This window comes from Suncus etruscus, chromosome 5 (genome assembly GCF_024139225.1).
Source record: "Suncus etruscus isolate mSunEtr1 chromosome 5, mSunEtr1.pri.cur, whole genome shotgun sequence".
NCBI lineage: Eukaryota > Metazoa > Chordata > Mammalia > Eulipotyphla > Soricidae > Suncus > Suncus etruscus.
Window position 1 is genome coordinate 155,913,112 of NC_064852.1, and position 19,996 is coordinate 155,933,107.

Genomic DNA, 19,996 nt, shown 5'->3' on the forward strand with positions numbered 1-19,996 from the left:
TCATCACCTCTATGGGCCCACAGTCACTGGGGACAAACAAGGGTATGATCTGTAGTTGAGGGGCTTTGAGACCCCCAAACTCCTGGCCACAAGCCAGGCAGTGCTGGGCCCAGATGTACTCAGAGGCCAGCAGAGCCACAGATTTAGAGATCCACCCCTCTGAGTCATCGCCTCAGGTCCATGCTTCATTCATAAAATACCGTAAAGGGGCTAGAGAGCTAGTACAGTGGGTAAGATGTCTGCCTCCCATTCTCCCAAGCAGGATTCAATCACCAATACCACATGGGGTTCCCCAACCCCCACCGGAATTATCCATGAGCACAGAGCCAGAAGTCAGCCCGGAATCACTGCTGGTTGAGGCCCCAAACACCAAAACCAAAAACCCACGAGGAAAAAATGGGATGGAAGAAAGAAAGACACCGTTGGTCTGGAACATCTGGAACATTCCAGCTGCACGACAGAGCCACCAACCTCTCCTGGGCGAGAAACACTGTGGAGCAGCAGCAGAAGGCAAGCTCAAACTTCGAGAAACCCCGCACAGGCTCTGGGCTCAGGAGATGGCCTGAAGAGGGGCCAGAGGGACAGCACAGTGGTAGGGCATTTGCCTTGACCAGCGGACCTGGGACAGACCCAGGTTCAATTCCCCGCATCCCATTTGCTCCTTTGAGTCTGCCAGGGGCTATTTCTGAACACAGAGCCAGGAGTAACCACTGAGGGCTGCTGGGTGTGGCCCAAAAACAAACAAAAAAAGGAAATGACTTAAAGAACTGTGCCTGGGTTCTACAAGGAAGCTCGGGTTCCAGCCCCAGCACCATAGGGGAATGATCCTCAGGCACTTTCAGGTGTGGCCCCATAACAAAGAGGAGTAAATTCTCCTGCCTTCAGCACCGAAGGGTTCACCTGGCATCCTGAAAAGCAACACATAAGAAAATGGGGCTCTGCTCTGTTTCAGAGGGTTCCATGGAAATCCTGGCCCTTCAGCAGGCCCAAGTGGGATGTCAGGGAGCCCCTTGTGTGTGCACTGCAGCTGCCCTGGGCGAGAGTCCCAGAGCAGGGGAGGGTGGCAAGCCCCACACTCAGCTACAGCCGAGCACCTGCCACCCTGGCGTAACATGCAGGCTTTGAGCTGCTGCCAAGACGGCGACTCTGACCTGCCACTTGGGCCTCAGCAAACCCGGTGATGCCTCAAGACACAGGGCTATGAATCCCATAGAACTCCGGAGCGCCTGTTGACCCCACCGAGCACTGAGAACCCAATAAACCCCACAGACTAGCATGAACCCAGAGTGCTGTGAAAACCACAGATTCCCCAGCTCCTATTGGCCCCAGGGCACTGTGAGCCCCACAGACCCTTCCTAGAGACCACCATTATCCCACAGCCTCTGTTGGCACCGTGGTGTGACGAAACTTGCCCTGCCAGGCTGGGTAGGCACAGGAAGGCCACTGTGCTTTGTGGTGTTCAGAGGCAGATGGTACAGGGTGAAAACGCTGGGTTGACGGGTACCAGCTGTGCCCAAACTTCAACCACCACCCGCCCCCACCATCAAGAGTGCTTGGCGCTGGATAGTCCTCAAGGAGAGTGACAAATGCACCTCCCCAAGCCCAACTAGACACAGGGGACTGCTGGGCACCCCAGAAGGATGCCTCTTTGGCTCCCACCGTCTGTTTTAACAGTCAGCCTCTCACCTGACTGTCCCCAGAGAGCAGCGGAGAGGGATGCCAGGCCTTCAAACACACCCAGGAGCACACTTATAACCGTGGACTGTCCTTTGACCGCAGGGCAAAGGGGCCAAACTGACAGAGGAGCCATACAGGTGACATGCCTGGGCCCCTGTCCTCAGAATGAGCTCCATCAAGACTGGAACCCCGGGCCCGGAGAGATAGCACAACGGCATTTGCCTTGCAAGCAGCCGATCCAGGACCAAAGGTGGTTGGTTCAAATCCCGGTGTCCCACATGGTCCCCCGTGCCTGCCAGGAGCTATTTCTGAGCAGAGAGCCAGGAGTAACCCCTGAGCACCGCCGGGTGTGGCCCAAAAACAAAAAAAGACTGGAATCCCAAAGTGTGGGTTGATGAGCTCAGCCTTGCCACGGACACCTGAAGGAGGTCAGCGCCTTGCGGACGACAAATCTAAGGTCTCAGAAGGGCCTAAAGTGAGTCCACACCCCCCATAGCACAGGTCTGCCTCAGCTGGCCATTGCAGAAACAACCCCCATCCCAGTGTGCAAAGTTCTGCCGGGCAGAGCAGCAACCAACCGGGAGACCCATGGAGGGCTACAGTTCAGCCTGTGGGGTGCAGTGGTGCCCACCATCTACCCACACTTCAATGTCTTCCCATGCCAAACAACAGCAGCCAGAACCAGGTACAAGGCCTACACTTGGTAAGCTGCCCCCTATCATGACCCAACTTTACATGCACCCCATGGCATGGCCCAATTCCAGTACTGGCAAAGCCCAATGGGCCCGAGAAAGCGCAGCGGTGATGCCCTGGCCTTGTGTGCAGCTGACTCTGATTAGATTTTCCCAGCACCCCCTCCCAAGTCCTGCCATGTGTGGCCTAAACACCACTCCACACACACACAGATAAATCAACAGCACTGGATGTGAGGGACAGGTAGCTCAGGGCCTCGAAAATCATTTCGCTTAGTGAGCGTGAAGCTACAAGTTTGATCCAGTGTAGTTGACATGCAGCGTGGTTCCTGCAGTTCTGGGGCCACCAGAATATATGATCCTCAATACATAGCAGGTGTGTGAGGCCACAACTCACTCAAGCACGTCTGCCTACAAGCACTACAACAAAAGGTGACCCACCACACAGCCAAACACATCTAACCAAAGGTAGGCAGCATCTAATCCACGGCCACTAAAGTATACAGCAGGCGTGTACACGAGCAACTCTGTGGAGTGGGAAATAAGGGCAGAGACTACCTGAGGGGCTGGGTCAAGGCGCATGGGTGGGGCAACCTTGTTGGTAGTCACGTACGTGACTGCCTAGAACAGGGGTGGCGAACACGCCACCGCAAGCAGCTCCTAGCCAAAACGAATGCAGCTCTTTGCCTCTCATCATTATTTTGTATCCTGTGGCTCTTTGCCAAGTTTGGATTTTGTTCTGCTGCTTCTGAGGAGGGACCTCTGAGGAGAGATCTCCGAGCACGGAGTCCCGTCTCCCATCCCTCGGAAACAACTGCACGGGCCAGCAAGCGGGGGGGCGGGGGGGGGAAACGGGACAGGGACGGGACGGGACGGACGGACGGGCCACGACCTGTGTGTCACATGTTGGGTCACATCTTGCTGTTAGTTCTTAGTGTGGAGGACGCAGCACACCCTCACCATCACTGCAGGATTTTGACCCTCATTCAAAATGGCAAAATGCAATATGTATGCTTCTGTGTGAGTGTCTGTTTTGGCAGGTCACTGTGTGGTGTGGCTCTCTGATTCTCACAGTTTAAAATTTTGGCTCTTTGTGTCAAACTTGTTCGCCAAGGATCCCTCAGACTGCCGAGGGTTCTACAGAGATGACACAGAAGGCGAAAGTACAGCAGAGATGAAGCCAGAGAAGCCAGGAGCAGACAGGCTGCCCCCAACCCCACCCCCCCCAGCACTAGGAGGTGTCTCTGGCACGCTGGAGGCATTCGAGGAGCACCTTCCTTTTGGGGAGATGTGAAAAGATCCCTGGCACACGAACCATGGTGTGACCCAACATTAAGGAACTGCACACAGGCGAAGACAAGAAACAGGTCCCTTCGCCGGGCTGCTCCGACAGCTCACAGCACTCACCCAGCTGCCGGCTGCTCGTGCCCGCGGCCTGGGCCCATAGCGGCTGTGTGCGGCCGCCCTAGCCCAGCTGCTTCCACATAGGGAGGCCTGTAGCAGGGCACATCCACGACCACAGCTAAGAGCCGGAAAGGGCTGGAGGCCTCAGCGGCATGGGCAGCTGCCCCCCCCCCCCTTCTGCCACGGTTTTTCTGTCCTGGGAACATGTGAACTCAGCACAGAAGCAAGGACCTTCTCCCAAGCAAATCCAATAAGCGCTGGCTTCCAGCCCTCGCCACACCTTGTTCTGGACCAGGCTCCGAGGCCTGTTTTGAATTAAAGTGCACGTCGAGCTACAGTGCTTGTGCGTCTGCTTTGTTCCTCTGGGGACTTGGTTTCCAAACCAACTTTACCAACAGCCACAGCCTAGTCTAGGAGAAGGGTGAGGGTAAGGGTGAGGGCGAGACCTCCAGCAACAGACGGGAGTCGTCCTGAGCCTCCCTGAGCACTTACTTTCCTGGGGATCCACAAGGGTTTCCATGAATTCCCACACCCAGGCACAGGTCCCCAAACCCTGACAGGCTTCTGTGTCAAGAGGATCCCAAGAAACAGAGCACCCTGAATCCCTATGCTCCGGTCTCTGACCTGGCCCAAGCAGTATCAGTGTCCTCTGTGAGCCCTGGGGACCAGAGGATAATCCTGCAACCACTTGGGGTGTCCTCAGGACAGCAGCCAGAGCCAATACCTTCCTGTGCTAACCATGCCCACCACTCACAGGTGCCCAGCCAAGAAGGCATGCCACTCACACACACCCAGTACACGCCACATACCATACTCACATCCCCCAGCCTATATACATCTCACACTCTTGTGCGCTCACAGACAACACTTACCACTCAAAAAACCCCAGGCACACCACCATACAGTAACACTCACGTGAACTCCACACCACCCCCACTCATATAAACCCCATAAGCACACCTCAACACACACACACTCACACACCTGCCCACACGCTCCCGTTCCACATGTTCCCGGGCTAGGAGTCCACAGCAGGCCTGTGTCTGGCAGGGTGAGTGCCTAGGGGTAAGCCCCGACACCCAGGCAAAAGGGGGCAGAACTTCCTCAGGCCTTCAGAAGGCTGGGGAGCAGGTTTCTAAAAAGGCAGGGGGAAGGGTACCCAGCCCCACAAGAATGTCCACTGTGAGGCTGGGCTGGGCAACTGTCCTCCAGCACCCGCATCCTGCCTCTCCAGTGAAGACTCCCCTTCCCAGAGATCAGGGACCAGCCAGCCTTGGCTGACACCTGCAGAGGTACCCCCCCCCAGTCACAAGTTCTCTTCTCATTCTCTCACACACTCACTCATTGGTCCCTGCCATCATACCGCTCAGTTCCAGGGGGATGTGGGGAAGGGCAGGGGGGAAAAAGTCCTTCCATAGGCACATCATAGGAACTTGGACATCATCCCCCACACTCACCCCAGTGCTTCTCCTCTCAAAAGCAGGAGATCACCACACAGTGAGAACATGGCTTCCTAGGAGGCTAAGGGCCAGGAGCCCTTAAAGTTCTGACTCTGGGGGACCAGAGCGGTGGCGCAGCAGCAGCAGCAGCAGCAGTAGTAAACCGTTTGCCTTACACACAGCTGACCCAGGATGAACCGAGGTTCGACACCCCCCCCCTCCCGGTGTCCCATATGGTCCCCAAAGCCAGGAGTAATTTCTGAGTGCATAGCCAGGAGTAACCCCATCAGAGTCACAGGATGTGGCCCAAAAACAAAAATAAAAAAATTCTTACTATGGGGCTCCAAGCCCATGTGCTGGAGTCTACTGACAAACAGGCCACACACTCACATGGCGAAGGCAGGAGCCAGTGGGGAAGGGGGAGGGGGGTCAAGAAGCAGACAGTTCTATCCAGCTGACCAGGAAGGAGAGGTAGGCCTATGTGTGACCCATCCAGGCAGGTCCCTCTCAGCCTGGTCTCCAGAGGAACCAGGACCAAGATGGGCAGGTGCAGAGCCCCCAGGAAAAGCTACTAGGGCGGCAGTGGCAGCCGCAGCACCTGACAGCTTCCCAGGATCTGTGGCCCATGTGGGCACGTTCCCTCCCAATGTGGGCAGTGCCCGTAAAGGCAGGACAGAGCTGGCCGCCTGGCCCCTGGCTGGGCATAATGCCGGAGCACATAGCTGGCATTCCAGGTCCATGCCAGTCCACTTGAGTGACATCCAACACCCGGACACAGTGCTCTTGGTGTGGGCAGCTCTGCTGAGCCTTGGCAATACAGAAGGTCCTTGCAGCCGTGAAGCACTGGACGAAGCCAGCCAACACGTAATACCTTTCCACTTTGCCAACTTAGACAACTGCCAGCAGGATGGGGCCTGTGAAGAGTCTGGCTCAGGTGAGGCCCTGGGCTTGACCCCCATGCACCACAAGGCCCAAACATCACCAGCTATTGCCCAACAGTAGCAAAGAATCGGAATAAAACAGTTCTACCCAGAGGTGTAAGGTCAGGGCTTAGACCTGGTCAGGGCAACTCAGTGAAGGTCACTCAGCATTTCTGCTGGGGAGAGACCATCTGGGAGAGACCTGTCTCTAGGGCACTTGCACTGATATAGGCCAAGCAGTGAGCAGAGCTGTCCAAAGCCCACTGGGCCCTGCAAAGTGCACCATGGGGGTCATGGTGGGGAGAGTAGACAGGGGCGTCTCCAACAAAGGCCCTCAGAAATGCCAGAGGCTATGCTTTCCAGGCCAAGGATTACCTAAGCGAAGGTAGTAGAACCTTGGGAGGGCATGGGCAGACACTAGGGAGGGGCTCAGCAGACTTTGGGTGGCCTGGGAAGTCCCAACTCTGGGCTTTCCAGGGCAAGTACACAGGACAAAGTGCCAGGAGAGGCCACTGCACCTGGGACAGCCCCAGTACAACAACTTTTTTTTTTTTTGTCAGAGGGTAAAAAGGGGGCTGGAGAGATAGCACAGTGGTAGGGCATTTGCCTTGCATGTGGCCGACCTGGGATGGACTGGGTTCGATGCCCGGCATCCCATATGGTCCCCATGGCTTGCCAGGTGCGACTTCTGAGCGCAGAGCCAGCAGTAACCCCTGAGCATCACTGGGTGTGATCCAAAAACCAATCAATAAATAAACTGCTAAAAAAAAAAAGGCCAAAGAGGGTAAAAAGGCCCCAAATGACATCCACCAACAAAGGAGCGGGTTGTGGAGGGACCTGGAGTGGGTTGTGGGGAGAACTGGAGTAGGTTGTAAGAGGGGAATGTGGTGCCTGTTGGCCAGGATCATTACCATCTGCCTCCTCAGGACACCAGAACCCTGTTGCAGACCTGATTTCTAGAACCTTGCTCCAGCTCTCCTCAGCTTCCACCCTGCTTGTCCTATCCCAGGAGCTGATGGGCGTGCCCCAGCCTCCTTAGTTGAGGCCACAGGCATGGACCCACACACAGGGACATCCCCACCCCACAGATGTCCCTCTGTGTGGCCCCATGAGACCAGAGACATGGTGGCCCACCATGGCCCCAGTGGTCTGACTGCCCTCCAAGTCGCTGCCAACTCTCCCATGGGATCCATGGGAGAAAGCCTTGCCCATGTCTGCAGCTACCAGGTAGGCTCAGACACCTCCACGTGGGGGGGTACTTTTGGGGTCAAATCCAGCTAAGGAAAGTACATAATCCAGGGCAGTCTCAGTGTACCCACAAGCGGCAGGTCAGAGACCGAGATGGGGCAGGCAAAGAGTCTCCCAGGAGAGAAGGGCACTAGCCCCCCCAGTGGCAACACAGGGAGCCTGTCCTGTACCCCAGAAGCACTCAGCCAGACCAGTACAGTGAATGCAGTGGGGTGGGCAGCGCACATGGTGAATGCAGAGCACCAGAGAAGCCAAGGACTATGCCCACTGACCACATCAACATGCTCCCAGAAAGAAAAACAGATCAGGATCCCCTCAACTCAACTGCAGAGGATGGGTGGCAACAAGGGAAACATGGGCCCAAAGGAGCAGACACACACTAGTCCCACGGGGGGGTGAGGACTTTAGAACCTCAAGTCAGAAAATAGATCCCACCTCCCATCATCCCACTGCTAGAGTAGCACCCCCTTGGGCCCGTTGCCCAGATTTGCCCTGGATGCCTGAGCACAGGGAGGTTTCATACACCCCATGAGCTGGTCTGAGGTGCGCCAGACAGCTGTGTGAGGGAGAAGAAAGGGGGGGGTTCCTTCCCCAGCACCCACCTGGTCCCCAACCCCCTCCAGGAGTGACCCCTGAGTGCAGAGCCAGGAGTCAGCCCTGAGCACCACTGGTAGCCTCAAAACAAATCAACCGAAAAAGGAGAACAGACTCAACATTCACAACACAGCTCAACAGCCCTTTCTCTGCTCCGCCCCATCCATGTCAGTTCTGCGATACAATCAATCTGCCTCCATGTGCTGACCCTACCCCAAAGGCCACCACACACTTATGTAAAGGTGCCTGGTGTGGTAGTATGGCGCGTCAGATCTTGCAGGGCAGGGCCTGCTCTCCCCAGTCTGAGCTTCCAGGAATGGGTCTGAAATCCGGCTCCCTCTTGGCAGGCAAAGGAGGCCCCTCGATCTGCAGAGGGGCTGGGTGACAGCTGAGGGGACCTGGCAGGTGGAGGGAGAGGCTCTAGGAGAAGGAGGGACTATGGCCATGCATTTCCAGACCCAGGCCCAGGGCCAATGTGCTGGCGGCACCTCATCTGAGAGGAGAGTGGGGCCCAGTAGGCAGCAGGTGTGGGGTCATGCCCTCCATGCAGGGCTGTGGCAGGGGCAGAGGGAAGCCAGGCCCTGATTCCAGTTCCTCACTCTTGGGACACTGATGTGGGGCCTGGTTCACACCATGCTGGAGAGGCGCCTCACTAGACCTCCTCCCTGGCCCCAACCCTGGGAGGCCCTCGAGGTCCCCCCCTTCTCCCTCCCAGCTCAAGGCTGGCAGGAGCATGGTGCTGGGAGGGGCCTGTCCAACACACACACTGGAGGCCCCCTGCCTCAGCACTGCTCAGTGCCCACAGCTTCCCCCACTTCCATCCTGACTTCCAGAAGCAGTAAGACTAGGTGACAGCATAGGCACCCTGACAACTGTACTACCAGAGGTGGGGGTCTGCATTCCCGCTGCCTTCAGTAACATGCAGTAAGCACTGCACCCCAAAAATAAGAAAGACAGCAGGTCCCGTACCCAACGCCAAAGCACCACACAAGGGCTACCAGGACCCAGACAGTGCTGGCCAGGAGCCGGAGCCAGGGCCAGGGCGACGCATATCTATCTATACTTCTCCCCAGTAAGGCTGCCCCCCATTGTCTATACCTCTCCCCAAAAAGCTGCCCCCACCCATCTACATCACTCCTCGGTAAGGCTGCCCCCACCCACCCATGTGCATCTCTTACCACAAAGCTGCCCATTAGCCCATCTATACCTCTCCCCAACAAGGCTGACCCCCCCCCCCCACTCCCAATAGGCAGGCTCAAGGGCAGTTTTAGGTCCTAACACTTAAGGGAAAGTGGAGGATAAAGAAGGCCCCGGAGCAGCAGCGTTGAGATCTCCAGAGTGAGAGTGAGTGAGAGGGAAGAAATCACTCAGGCACTTAAAGTGAAGGTGTCCCCAACAGGCCACAAGATGTAGGGGGTGGGGTTGGCTACCGGGGTGTGACCTCAAGCTCAGCAACTGTGCGGATGAAGCATGAAGCAGAGAGTGGCTCACTCCACTGGGCCCTCAGCACACCCTAGCTACACGCAGAGGTGAGCCTGGGGCAAACACAGCTTCACAAGCAACACCCGGAGATGGCTTAGAATGGAGCCCAATCCCCCAATACACATATGCACAAAGACGTGTGTGCTTGGAGCAATCCTGAGGGGCCTGGCGCAGAGCTGCTGAGAGAGGAGGTGGAAGAGAAAGATGGGGCCGGCAGCCCAGTAGCTCAGGGATGGGAGGGAATGTCCCTGGGAATGCTTCTCTGGGCGGGCAGGAGCCATTAGGCCCATATGGGATGAAAATAGCAATAGCAGGGGCTGGAGAGATAGCACGGAGATAAGGCGTTTGCCTTGCATGCAGAAGGACAGTGGTTCGAATCCTGGCATCTCATATGGTCCCCTGAGCCTGCCAGGAGCAATTTCTGAGTGTAGAGCCGGGAGTAACACCTGAGCACTGCCGGGTGTGACCCAGAAACCAAGGGAAAAAAATTAGCAATAGCATTGGGAGCACAGCCTCACTTAGAAATAAAACGAAGGGGGCCAGAGAGATAGCACAGCGGTAGGACATTTATTTGCCTTGCATGGGGCCAACTGGGGAGGGACCCGGCTTGATCCGTAGCCTGCCAGGGGCAATTTCTGACTGCAGAGCTAGGTGCAGCCCGAGCGAAGCTGCTGCTGCGTGTGGCCCCAAAACCAAGTAATCCATGGATCAATAAATCGATTTCCAAAAGAGCAAGAAAGAAAACAAAGGGCCAACACTCTTTCAAGAATCAAGGGCCGCATTCTGAAGTTCACTGAACCCTCGGAAGTCAAACTTTCCCAGACTGGCCCGTTGGAGCGGTGTGGCAATGCTGGGGCCGTCCCAGCGAACATAACTCCAGGCTGTCCGTCCTCGCACTTCTCAGCGCCCCAAAGGGGATGGCACTAGAGCCCCCAAAGGTGCAGGGTACTGTCCCAGAGCGAGCATCAGCTTGGTGGGGGGCCGCTCTGTCCGCCTGGGCAACGCGGGAGGGGGCTGGGGTGAGGTTTATGGGGCACACACAGAAGGCTGGCTCCAAGTCGGTACCTCCAAGCCACATACTTGCAGGGCAGCTGTGGGTCCTCAGCTGTCCCCAAGGTCATCGCGACAGGAGCCCCGAACCGGGTGACCCCCTGAGCGCTGCCAGGGGCGGCCCCTGGGCACCTCGTCGTCGTGCAAGCCAAAGCGAGGGTTCGATCAGCTGGGAAGACAGAGAACGGGCTCCGCTCAAGGAAGCAGGAGTAAGCAAGCGGCAGTGGGGCTGGGGCCAGGGTGGCACCTCGGCGGGATCCCTCCGTGGGCCCTTCGTGGGCAGTCCTGGGCTCCATCTCGGCCAAGGGGAGCAGGCCCCGGGGCCGATCGCAGCCAGAGTGCACGGGGCTCGGTCTCTGACACGACCGAGGGGCAAAGGGGAGCAGCCCGGGGGCCGATCGCGGGCCAGGGTGCGCGCGGGAGCCCCGGCCCCGAGTGGGCGCAGCGAGGGCGACCCGTCAGGGCCCGGTGTCTCCCCTGGCCCGGGAGCGGGAGCCCCCGCGTCCGGCCGATCCCGATCCCGACCCCGGGGCCTCCCAGGGAGGGAGGCGCTGGAAGGCCAGGGCAGGCCAGGGCAGGGCAGGGCGCCCGCGATCGGGGCCCGGGCTCGGCCGGGCGGGCGGCGGCGAGTGTCCGGCGCGGGGGCCCGGGGGCGGCGCGGACAAAGGCCGGGGCGGCGGGAGCCACGTGTCCGTCCGGCGGGCCCCGGCCCCATGCGGCCTGGGCGGCGAGGCGGGCGGGGCCGGGCCTGGGCGGGAGCCGGAGCCGGGAGCCGAGCCGGAGCAGGCCCGGCCGCCTCGCCAGCGCCTCCCTCGGCCCCTCGGCCCCTCGATCCCTCGGCCGGCCCGTCCGTCCGTCCGTCCGTCCGTCCGTCCGTCCGTCCCTCCGTCCCTCACTCACCGGGGCCGGCTCCCGCGTACATGGTGGCGCGCACGGACGCCGCGAGCCGCCGGGGGCCTCCTGGGCCGCGCCGCGGGGACGAGACGACGCGCCCGCCCGCTGCGCTCCGCTCCGCTCCGCTCGCTCCGGCTCCGCGCCGCCGCCGCCGCCGCCGCCGCCAAACAGGTCGAGCGAGGGAGCGAGGGAGCGAGCGACGCGGCCGGGCGGGCGGGCGGGCGGGCGGCGGCGGGCGGGGCGGGGCCAAGGCCGGGGCGGGGCCAATTCCGGGGCGGGGCCAAGGCCGGGGCGGGGCCAATCGGACTCGGAGGGCGTGGGCTGCGGGCTGCGGGGCGGGGCGGGGCCGAGGGGCGGGGCGAGCTCGACGGGCACGGAAGCGCGCGAGGCGAGAGGCGGGGAGGAGGGCGGGCGAGAACGGGCCCGGAAGGGGCGGGGCCGGCGGGGACCACCGGAAGCCGGCGGGCGGGGCGAAGCGAGGGGCGGGGCGGACGGAGGCCGGAAGCGGAAGGGCGGTCGCGGGCCCGGAAAGGGCGGGGCCTCGAGCCTGCCGGAGCGCTCTCCGAGTTTCCAGAGGCTCCCTTCGCCCGGGTTCCAGATGCGGACCACCAGGGGCCCTTCTGCATCCTGTAGGCGGCTGGAGGCCGCACTGGAGCCCGCAGGCACCTCCTGAAGCTGCGCAGCGCAAGCTGGCAGGAAAGCACAGGCCACGCTGAGCGCAGGGCCCAGTAGACGCACTCTGTGCTGCCAGGACTGCCAGGCTCCACATGCCAGCAGGACCCTCTGTGCAGGCCTCGCTCTGTGCAGTTCTGAAGGTCCATAGACGATCCCTGTGGGGTACAGGCAGAGCCCAGGCTGTGTGGGGAGGGCGCTCCATTCCTGGCTTCTGGCCCGAGAGAACAGTCTCTCTTTCCAGAAAACGGGACGGCAGAGCCACGACACCCAACAGGGGCACCTGTCCCCAGGCCCCAGGACAGCTGTTGGCCTGCTCATCCAGGAACACCCACCACCTGCGGGCTGGAAACTGAGGCAGCCCCCAGGCTAGAAGACCCGCAGTGCCCGTCTGCATTGGAGTATCTGAGGGCCCCGAGCAGCAGGCCCGGTTTCCCATCTGCCCTTCAAGTGGCCATGTTTCAGGGCCCCCCAAACACATTTTGTTGACACCTCAGATATTTGTATTTAGTCACAGAGAATACAATGCCTGTCACATTGGAAATATTCACGCCCCAAACTAAAACTGTCTCACTATGAAAATTGTAAGTAGGGGCCGGAGAGATAGCATGGAGGTAAGGCATTTACCTTTCATGCAGAAGGTCATCGGTTCGAATCCCGGCGTCCCATATGGTCCCCTGTGCATGCCAGGAGCAATTTCTGAGCATGGAGCCAGGAAAAACCCCTGAGCACTGCCGGGCGTGACCCAAAAACCACACACACACACACACACAAAAAAGAGAAAATTGTAAGTAGGTGAAAAATAAATACAATACCAACTGATAATTGTCTTGTTTAGTTTGGGGGAGGCCATACCCAATGATACTCAGGGATTACTCCTGGCTGCTTTAAGGAATCACTCCTGGCAGTGGCAGTGTTCACGGCACCACATAAGATCCTGGGGATCAAACTGGGTCCACCACACGCAAGTCAAGTACTCTACCTGCTTTGTTATTGCTCCAGCCTTGAAGATGTTTGTTTTGCTTGGGGGCCATATCTAGCTGTGCTCAGGGGTCACTCCTGCCTCTGCATTCAGCAATCATTCCCGGCAGAACCATACAAGATCTACCAGGGATCAAACCTAGGTCTACTACATTCAAGGCAAGTGCTCTACCTGCTGTAGTATCTCTCTGACCCCTCAATAGCTATCTGGCACAGGCCCCTTAAAATAGGCTTAAAGTGGGGCTGGAGATATAGCATGGAGCTAGGACGTTTGCCTTGCATGCAGAAGGACTGTGATTCGAATCGAATCCTGGCATCCTATATGTCTCCCGGGTGTGGGCCCCCCTCCAAAAAATGTGGAATTTGGACCACTGTTACCCAACCCCCAACTTCCAGTGTAATTTTTTTTTTTATTTAAACACCGTGATTACAAACATGATTATAGTTGTATGATTACAGTCATGTAAAGAGCACCCCCCTTCACCGGTGCAACATTCCCACCACCAATTTCCCAGATCTCCCTCCTCCCCACCCCCCAGTGTAATCTTAACTGATGGCAAAACCAGCCCATTTCTGGGAGGGGGAGGGGTCCATGGAAGATAACAAAGGGGTTGTCTCAGGGTTGTAAAGAAGGGATTCCAGAAGAAGCCCGAGTAGCAAGAGGAGGATGGAGAGGTGCGAGAGGGTTGGGTGCAGAGAGACTGGTTATAGTGGCTCAGGCCTTAGAGTGAAGTTTCATGTCTCTTGAGATCATTTCCTCGCTGCTACTCTGAACCTGCAGCCCTGCCGGCTGGAAGCACACTGACCTGGCTGCCCAGAAAAAATCCGCCATCGTCCAGCCCCATCCAGGACTCTTTTTTTGTTTTGTTTTGTTTTTGCTTTTCGGGTCACACCTGGCAGCGCTCAGGGGTCACTCCTGCCTCTACGTTCAGAAATCGCTCCTGGGGGTCTGAGAGATAGCATGGAGGTAGTGTGTTTGCCTCGCATGCAGAAGGTCAGTGGTTTGAATCCCGGCGTCCCATAGGGTCCCCCGAGCCTGCCAGGAGCAACTTCTGAGCGGAGAGCCAGGAGTCACCCCTGAGCGCTGCCAGGTGTGACCCGAAAACCAAAAAAAGAAAAAGAAAAGAAAAAGAAATTGCTCCTTGCAGGCTCGGGGGACCCTATGGGACGCCGGGATTCGAACCACCGTCCTTCTGCATGCAAGGCAGATGCCCACCTCCATGCTATCTCTCCGGCCCCAGGACCTTATTAATTCAACAGACCACTACATTATTGGTTCACAATGGATAAAAACACAAGTTTGTGACAGGTTGGAAATATCATTATTCCATTAGAGATGCTGTATTTGAACTTCCGTAAGCCACTGAAGCCACACAGCTGCCACCCTTTCAGCTCCTCTGCCACCTCCATAGATTCCGTCTGTTCCAGCAAGAGATGCCAGCCCAAGCAGCAGAAGTTCATGGGCTCATGGTCTTGCCATCGAAACTGGGGTGCCCTTGGCAAGGGAGCAGACAAAGTCCTCACTCTGTCACACCCCAGCAGCTGCACCCACATCCTACAATAGCCACCACACCAATGGCCCAACTTCACTGTTCCACCACTAGTACAGTCACCAAACCAACAAAAACTCCAGGTATCCTATTTGGAGACTGAAACTGAGGTTTTCTCAGAGTGGTCAGTAAGTTAGTAAACCTTCAAAAGCTTAATGACCCCATTGTGAGAGAACAATTTTCATAATTTTATTATTATTATTTTTTGTTTGTTTGTTTTTTTGGGTCACACCCGACGGTGCTCACGGGTTACTCCCGGCTGTCTGCTCAGAAATAGCTCCTGGCAGGCACGGGGGACCATATGGGACACCGGGATTCGAACCAACCACCTTTGGTCCTGGATCGGCTGCTTGCAAGGCAAACGCTGCTGTGCTATCTCTCCGGGCCCTTCATAAATTTTCTATTAAGTGTCTTCAGTAATTCCACTACTGCAAAATCAGCCCACGTTCCGTATCTCCAACCCCAGGGGAAGGAGTCTAAGGCAAGAGTTGCCGCATGAAATAATCCAGAACAGGCTGAGCGTGATACACAGGTATTCTGGCAGTCTTCTACCTTGTATCAAGAGCAAGTTGCCTGCCAGAACGGTTGTTTATTGAGTCCAGAGACCACCCCTAGTTGGGAGAGTAAGGACAGAGTAAGAACAAGTTGGAAACAAAGAGCTACAAAGAAACCAGGGATGCCCCTTTGTTTTGGGTAAAACAAGGTATGATCTGAAACACTCCCATTTAGATGTTACAAGCAGTATATAGTCAAATATTTTGCGCCTGTCAAGGGGGCAGTCTTGGGGGTCGGTGGGAAACTAGGGACAGTGGTAAAATAAAGGTCACACTGGTGGTGGGATTGATGTTAGAACACTGAATGCCAGAAACAACTGTATTATGAACAACTTTGTAAATTAGATTGTTTAAATAAATAACTAAAAAATAAATACTGTACTTGGAGGGGGAGCTGATCCCAGGGGAGCAAGACAATCTGCTTATGGGAGCCCCAAGTTCCAATCCTGAAACCATGCAGTCTCCCAATACTTAACTCACTCCCGCATTTGGGTACTGTTGCAATGTGGCTCAAAACCCAAACCCCAAAAATGTATTCCTAGTTAAAAACATCTCTCCCGGTGCTGGAGCGATAGCACAGAGGGTAGGGCGTTTGCCTTGGATGCAGCCACCCTAGGTTTGATCCCCAGCATCCCATATGGCTCCCTGAGCCTGCCAGGAGTGATTTTTTTGTTTGTTTGTTTGTTTATTTTTGGGCCACACCCAGTGACGCTCAGGGGTTACTCCTGGCTATGCACTCAGAAATAGTTCTTGGCTTGCGGGACCATATGGGTCATGGGGATCAAACCACGGTCCATCCTAGGTTAGAACGTTCAAGGCAGACACCCTACCGTTTGCACCACTGCTCCGACCCCCAGGAGTGATTTCTGTGCACTGCAAGGTATGGCCCCAAAAAACCCAACCGAACAAATTTCTCTCCCTCTCTCTTCCCTTTCTCTCTCCCTTCCCCATCTCCCCTCTCAATACCTGATCGTGTGGGGGCTACTTTTGCTGAGTGGAGTTTGTGTGCCAGGATTACTCTTGGGGTGCTCTTGGAGAAACACATGGTTCCATGGATTGAACGTCAGTGACCCTTTATAGAGAAGTCTGCCCTCTCTTTCCCATTCTGTGATGTAGACCGGCCTTCTCCTTACTAAGGTTCTGGGCTACAGACTTTTCTTCTTCCCAGGGCTCTGGTGTAAGGACTTGTCTTCTCCTTCCTGGGGTTCTGGGGTACAGATTGAGCCCCTTCTTTCCAGAGGTCAGAGCAGAAGTGGGCTCCAGAGTGGATGATGATGATGATGATGATGGGACAGTATTGGGTGGAGACCAGCCTGAACCTTTCCATGCTGTGGCCCCAAAGCCTTGGTGCTCACTCCTCTTTAAGGTGAAGGCTGGAGAGTGTCCAGGGGTCTCAGGGATGAGGGATGCAAGGTGGGGTTCATCGAGCCAGGTTAGAGGCCGAAAGGTGGTAAGGGGTAGAGCAGGTGCCTTGTATGTGGAGGCCAGGACTTATCTTCCTCCTGTGTCTGTGTGTGTGTGGCTGTGCCTATGTGTCTGTGAATGTGCTATGTGCTGTGTCTCTGATTGTGACTGTGATTGTGTGCCAGTGCCTGTCTATAAGGTTGTGTGTCTATGCTTGTTATAAGGCTCCACTCACTGTAGTCCAACCCCAGGGTCTGTGGCAGGGTTGCCGTGGGAAAAAAAATAAACTGAGATATTCATGTTGGTATAACCAGTCCTCCCCCTGTTCAGCATAACTTTTTTTGTTTATTTGTGTTTTGGGTTTGGGGACACACCTGATGGTGCTCAGGGGTTACTCCTGGCTCTGTGCTCAGAAATCACGCCTGACAGGCTGGAGGGACCATATGGGATGCCAGGAATTGAATGCAGGTCCATCCTGGATTAGCTGCATGCAAGGAAAACTACAGCCCCATATTCAACATAACTTTTTTTTTTTGGGGGGGGTGTCACACCCGGCGGCGCTCAGGGGTTCCTCCTGGCTCTGCACTCAGAAATTGCTCCTGGCAGGCTCAGGGGACCATATGGAATGCGGGGAATCAAAACCAGGTCCAGGTCCGTCCTGGGTTGGTAGCGTGCAGTGCAAACACCCTACCAATGTGCTATCTCTCCAGCCTCAGCATAACTGTGTTTGTTTGTTTGTTTTTTGGTTTTTGGGTCACACCCGGCAGTGCTCAGGGGTTACTCCTGGCTGTCTGCTCAGAAATAGCTCCTGGCGGGCCCGGAGAGATAGCACAGCGGCGTTTGCCTTGCAAGCAGCTGATCCAGGACCAAAGGTGGTTGGTTCAAATCCCGGTGTCCCATATGGTCCCCCGTGCCTGCCAGGAGCTATTTCTGAGCAGACAGCCAGGAGTAACCTCTGAGCAAAACCGGGTGTGGCCCAAAAACCAAAAAAAAAAAAAAAAAAAAAAAAAGAAATAGCTCCTGGCAGGCACGGGGGACCATATGGGACACCGGGATTTGAACCAACCACCTGAGGTCCTGGATCGACTGCTTGCAAGGCAAAGGCCACTGTGCTATCTCTCCGGGACGATAACTCTTTTTTTGTTGGCACTGGCTATCATTGGCTAGAAGGAACTTTGTTTTTGTTTTTTTTTTTTTGGCCACTCCTGGCTATCTGTTCAGAAATAGCTCCTGGCAGGCACGGGGGTGGGGGGGTGGGGGACCACATGGGACACCAGGATTCGAACCAACCACCTTAGGTCCTGGGTCGGCTGCTTGCAAGGCAAATGCCACTGTGCTATCTCTCCGGCCCCTAGAAGCAACTTTGAATGAAAGCATCCCCTCCCCCCCCTTTTTTTAAACTTTATTTATTGGTTGGTTGGTTTTTGGACCACACCCAGAGGCACTCAGGGGTCACTCCTGGCCTTTGCACTCAGAAATTGCCCGACAGGCTGGGAGACCATCTGGGATGCTGGGAATTAAAATCCGGGTCCCTCCTCGGTCAGCCACATGCAAGGCAAATGCCCTACCACTTTGTTATCTCTCCAGCATGGAAGCATCCTTTGGATTGGTGTCTTAGACCACCTGTTCTCCACCCCAGTAGTCTGTGCTTGCTAATAAAGACCTGAGTTCTCAGGGGGAAAATGCTTGCAGTTTTGTTTTTGTTTTTGTTTTTTTGGTTTTTGGGCCACACCTGGCGGTGCTCAGGGGTTACTCCTGGCTGTCTGGTCAGAAATAGCTCCTGGCAGGCACGGGGGATCGTATGGGACACCGGGATTCGAACCAACCACCTTAGGTCCTGGATCAGCTGATTGCAAGGCAAACGCCGCTGTGCTAGCTCTCCGGGCCCGAGCTATCTACTTCTTAGGAGCAGAAGGCTTGTGTGTGGAGTTCTTGAATATGTCTTATCCACTTAATCATGTGTGGATTATCTCCTGTGTCAGTGTTTGCTCCCAGACCCATGTCCTTCCAATCCCCTGGGATTGGGACAGGAAGCTTCCACTTCTCCTGGCACCCGAACAGGGACCTGAGAAGACCTTCAGTGATGGTGAGTGATTTGATCTTCTGGTGAATTTTCACCATCACAGTCTCCTTCAGTTGGACTGAGCTTGCAGTGCCTGTCACTGTAATATCAGTGCACATGGCCTCCCATTCTGAACGAGTCACATTGCTCTGGTCTGGTCACTCAGCTGCCCCATCACTTACGGTAGCAGAGGTCCCCTAAGGCAAGCAGAAGCAAGCAGAAAAAGGAGAGCTGCAGACGATGAGCAGCGTCTCAGAGGCCGAGGCCCACAGCCTTTCTTCTGCCAGAGGTGCTTTGTGCAAGGACCTCAGCCCCCCAACCTACAGCAGCTTTTCTTTTTTTTTTTTTTTTTTTTGGTTTTTGGGCCACACCCTGTGACGCTCAGGGGTTACTCCTGGCTATGCGCTCAGAAGTTGCTCCTGGCTTCTTGGGGGACCCTATGGGATGCCGGGGGATCGAACCACGGTCCGTCCTAGGCTAGCGCAGGCAAGGCAGGCACCTTACCTCCAGCGCCACCGCCCGGCCCCCTACAGCAGCTTTTCAAGGTCACTGATGGGGTAGAAGACAAAGAGAGAGCCCCACTGGAGGGTCTCCAACCACAGGAGATGAGTGGGTTCCACACCCAGATTTGGGCCCAGGTACCAAAAGACCTTTCTGTCCCAGATGACCTCAGCAGGTCACAGGTAAAGATGTCGGAGACGAGTCTCCAAGCACAGCAAGAGTTTAACTGAGGAGAAGCTGCCTTCAGAACCGCCAGCTACTTTCTTCTAGGTTGATCTCTCATCTTATTTGCATCTGTCACTATGTTGCTGGTTAAACTGTATGTTCCAAGTGTGTGTGGATTCTAATAGCTACTGTTGCGTTTTACACCTCACTGCCATCAGGTAATATGTATCCAACTTTAGTAGTTTGATATGAGTTTGCAAAGTTCCAGGGTAATGTGTAATGCTGCTAGATTTTTTCCCCCTTTTTTGACCATATAGGACGCCAGGGATCGAACCAGGTCTGTCCTGGATCGGCCATGTGCGAGGCAAATGCCCTATTGCTCCAGTCCCTTTTCTCTTTTTGGTTTTTGGCTTTTGGGCCACCCCCGGCAGCACTCAGGCTCTGCACTCAGATCACTCCTGGCAGGCACAGGGACCACATGGGATGCTGGGAATCGAACTGGGGTCCATCCTGTGTTGGCCACGTGCAAGGCAAATGCCCTACCGCTGTGCTACTGCCTGGCTCCTTCCTCTTTCTTTAAACCTATCCCTTTGATATGTAGAAGTCCACTTGGATCACTACCCTCTCCTCCTGGTTGAATTTGTACCGGGACAATAAAGATAAGGCAACCTGGCTTTGGTGCACAAAAAGACCACGAGAGACACCGC

At 56.0% G+C, this 19,996-nt stretch overlaps 1 protein-coding gene and 1 long non-coding RNA gene across 2 annotated transcripts in view; both read right to left on the minus strand.

Annotated features, from left to right (window-relative positions):
• Positions 1-11,439, minus strand: part of AGO2 (argonaute RISC catalytic component 2) — a 40,421-nt gene extending 28,982 nt beyond the window's left edge. The window contains exon 1 of the mRNA XM_049773960.1: positions 11,407-11,439. Coding sequence (XP_049629917.1) covers positions 11,407-11,428 — 22 coding nt within the window. The 5' untranslated portion in view covers positions 11,429-11,439. The remainder of the gene's footprint in view (positions 1-11,406) is intronic.
• Positions 1-19,996, minus strand: part of LOC126009513 (uncharacterized) — a 175,518-nt gene extending 155,522 nt beyond the window's left edge. Inside the window, exon 1 of the long non-coding RNA XR_007495904.1 lies at positions 19,724-19,996. This is a non-coding gene — a long non-coding RNA (uncharacterized LOC126009513). The remainder of the gene's footprint in view (positions 1-19,723) is intronic.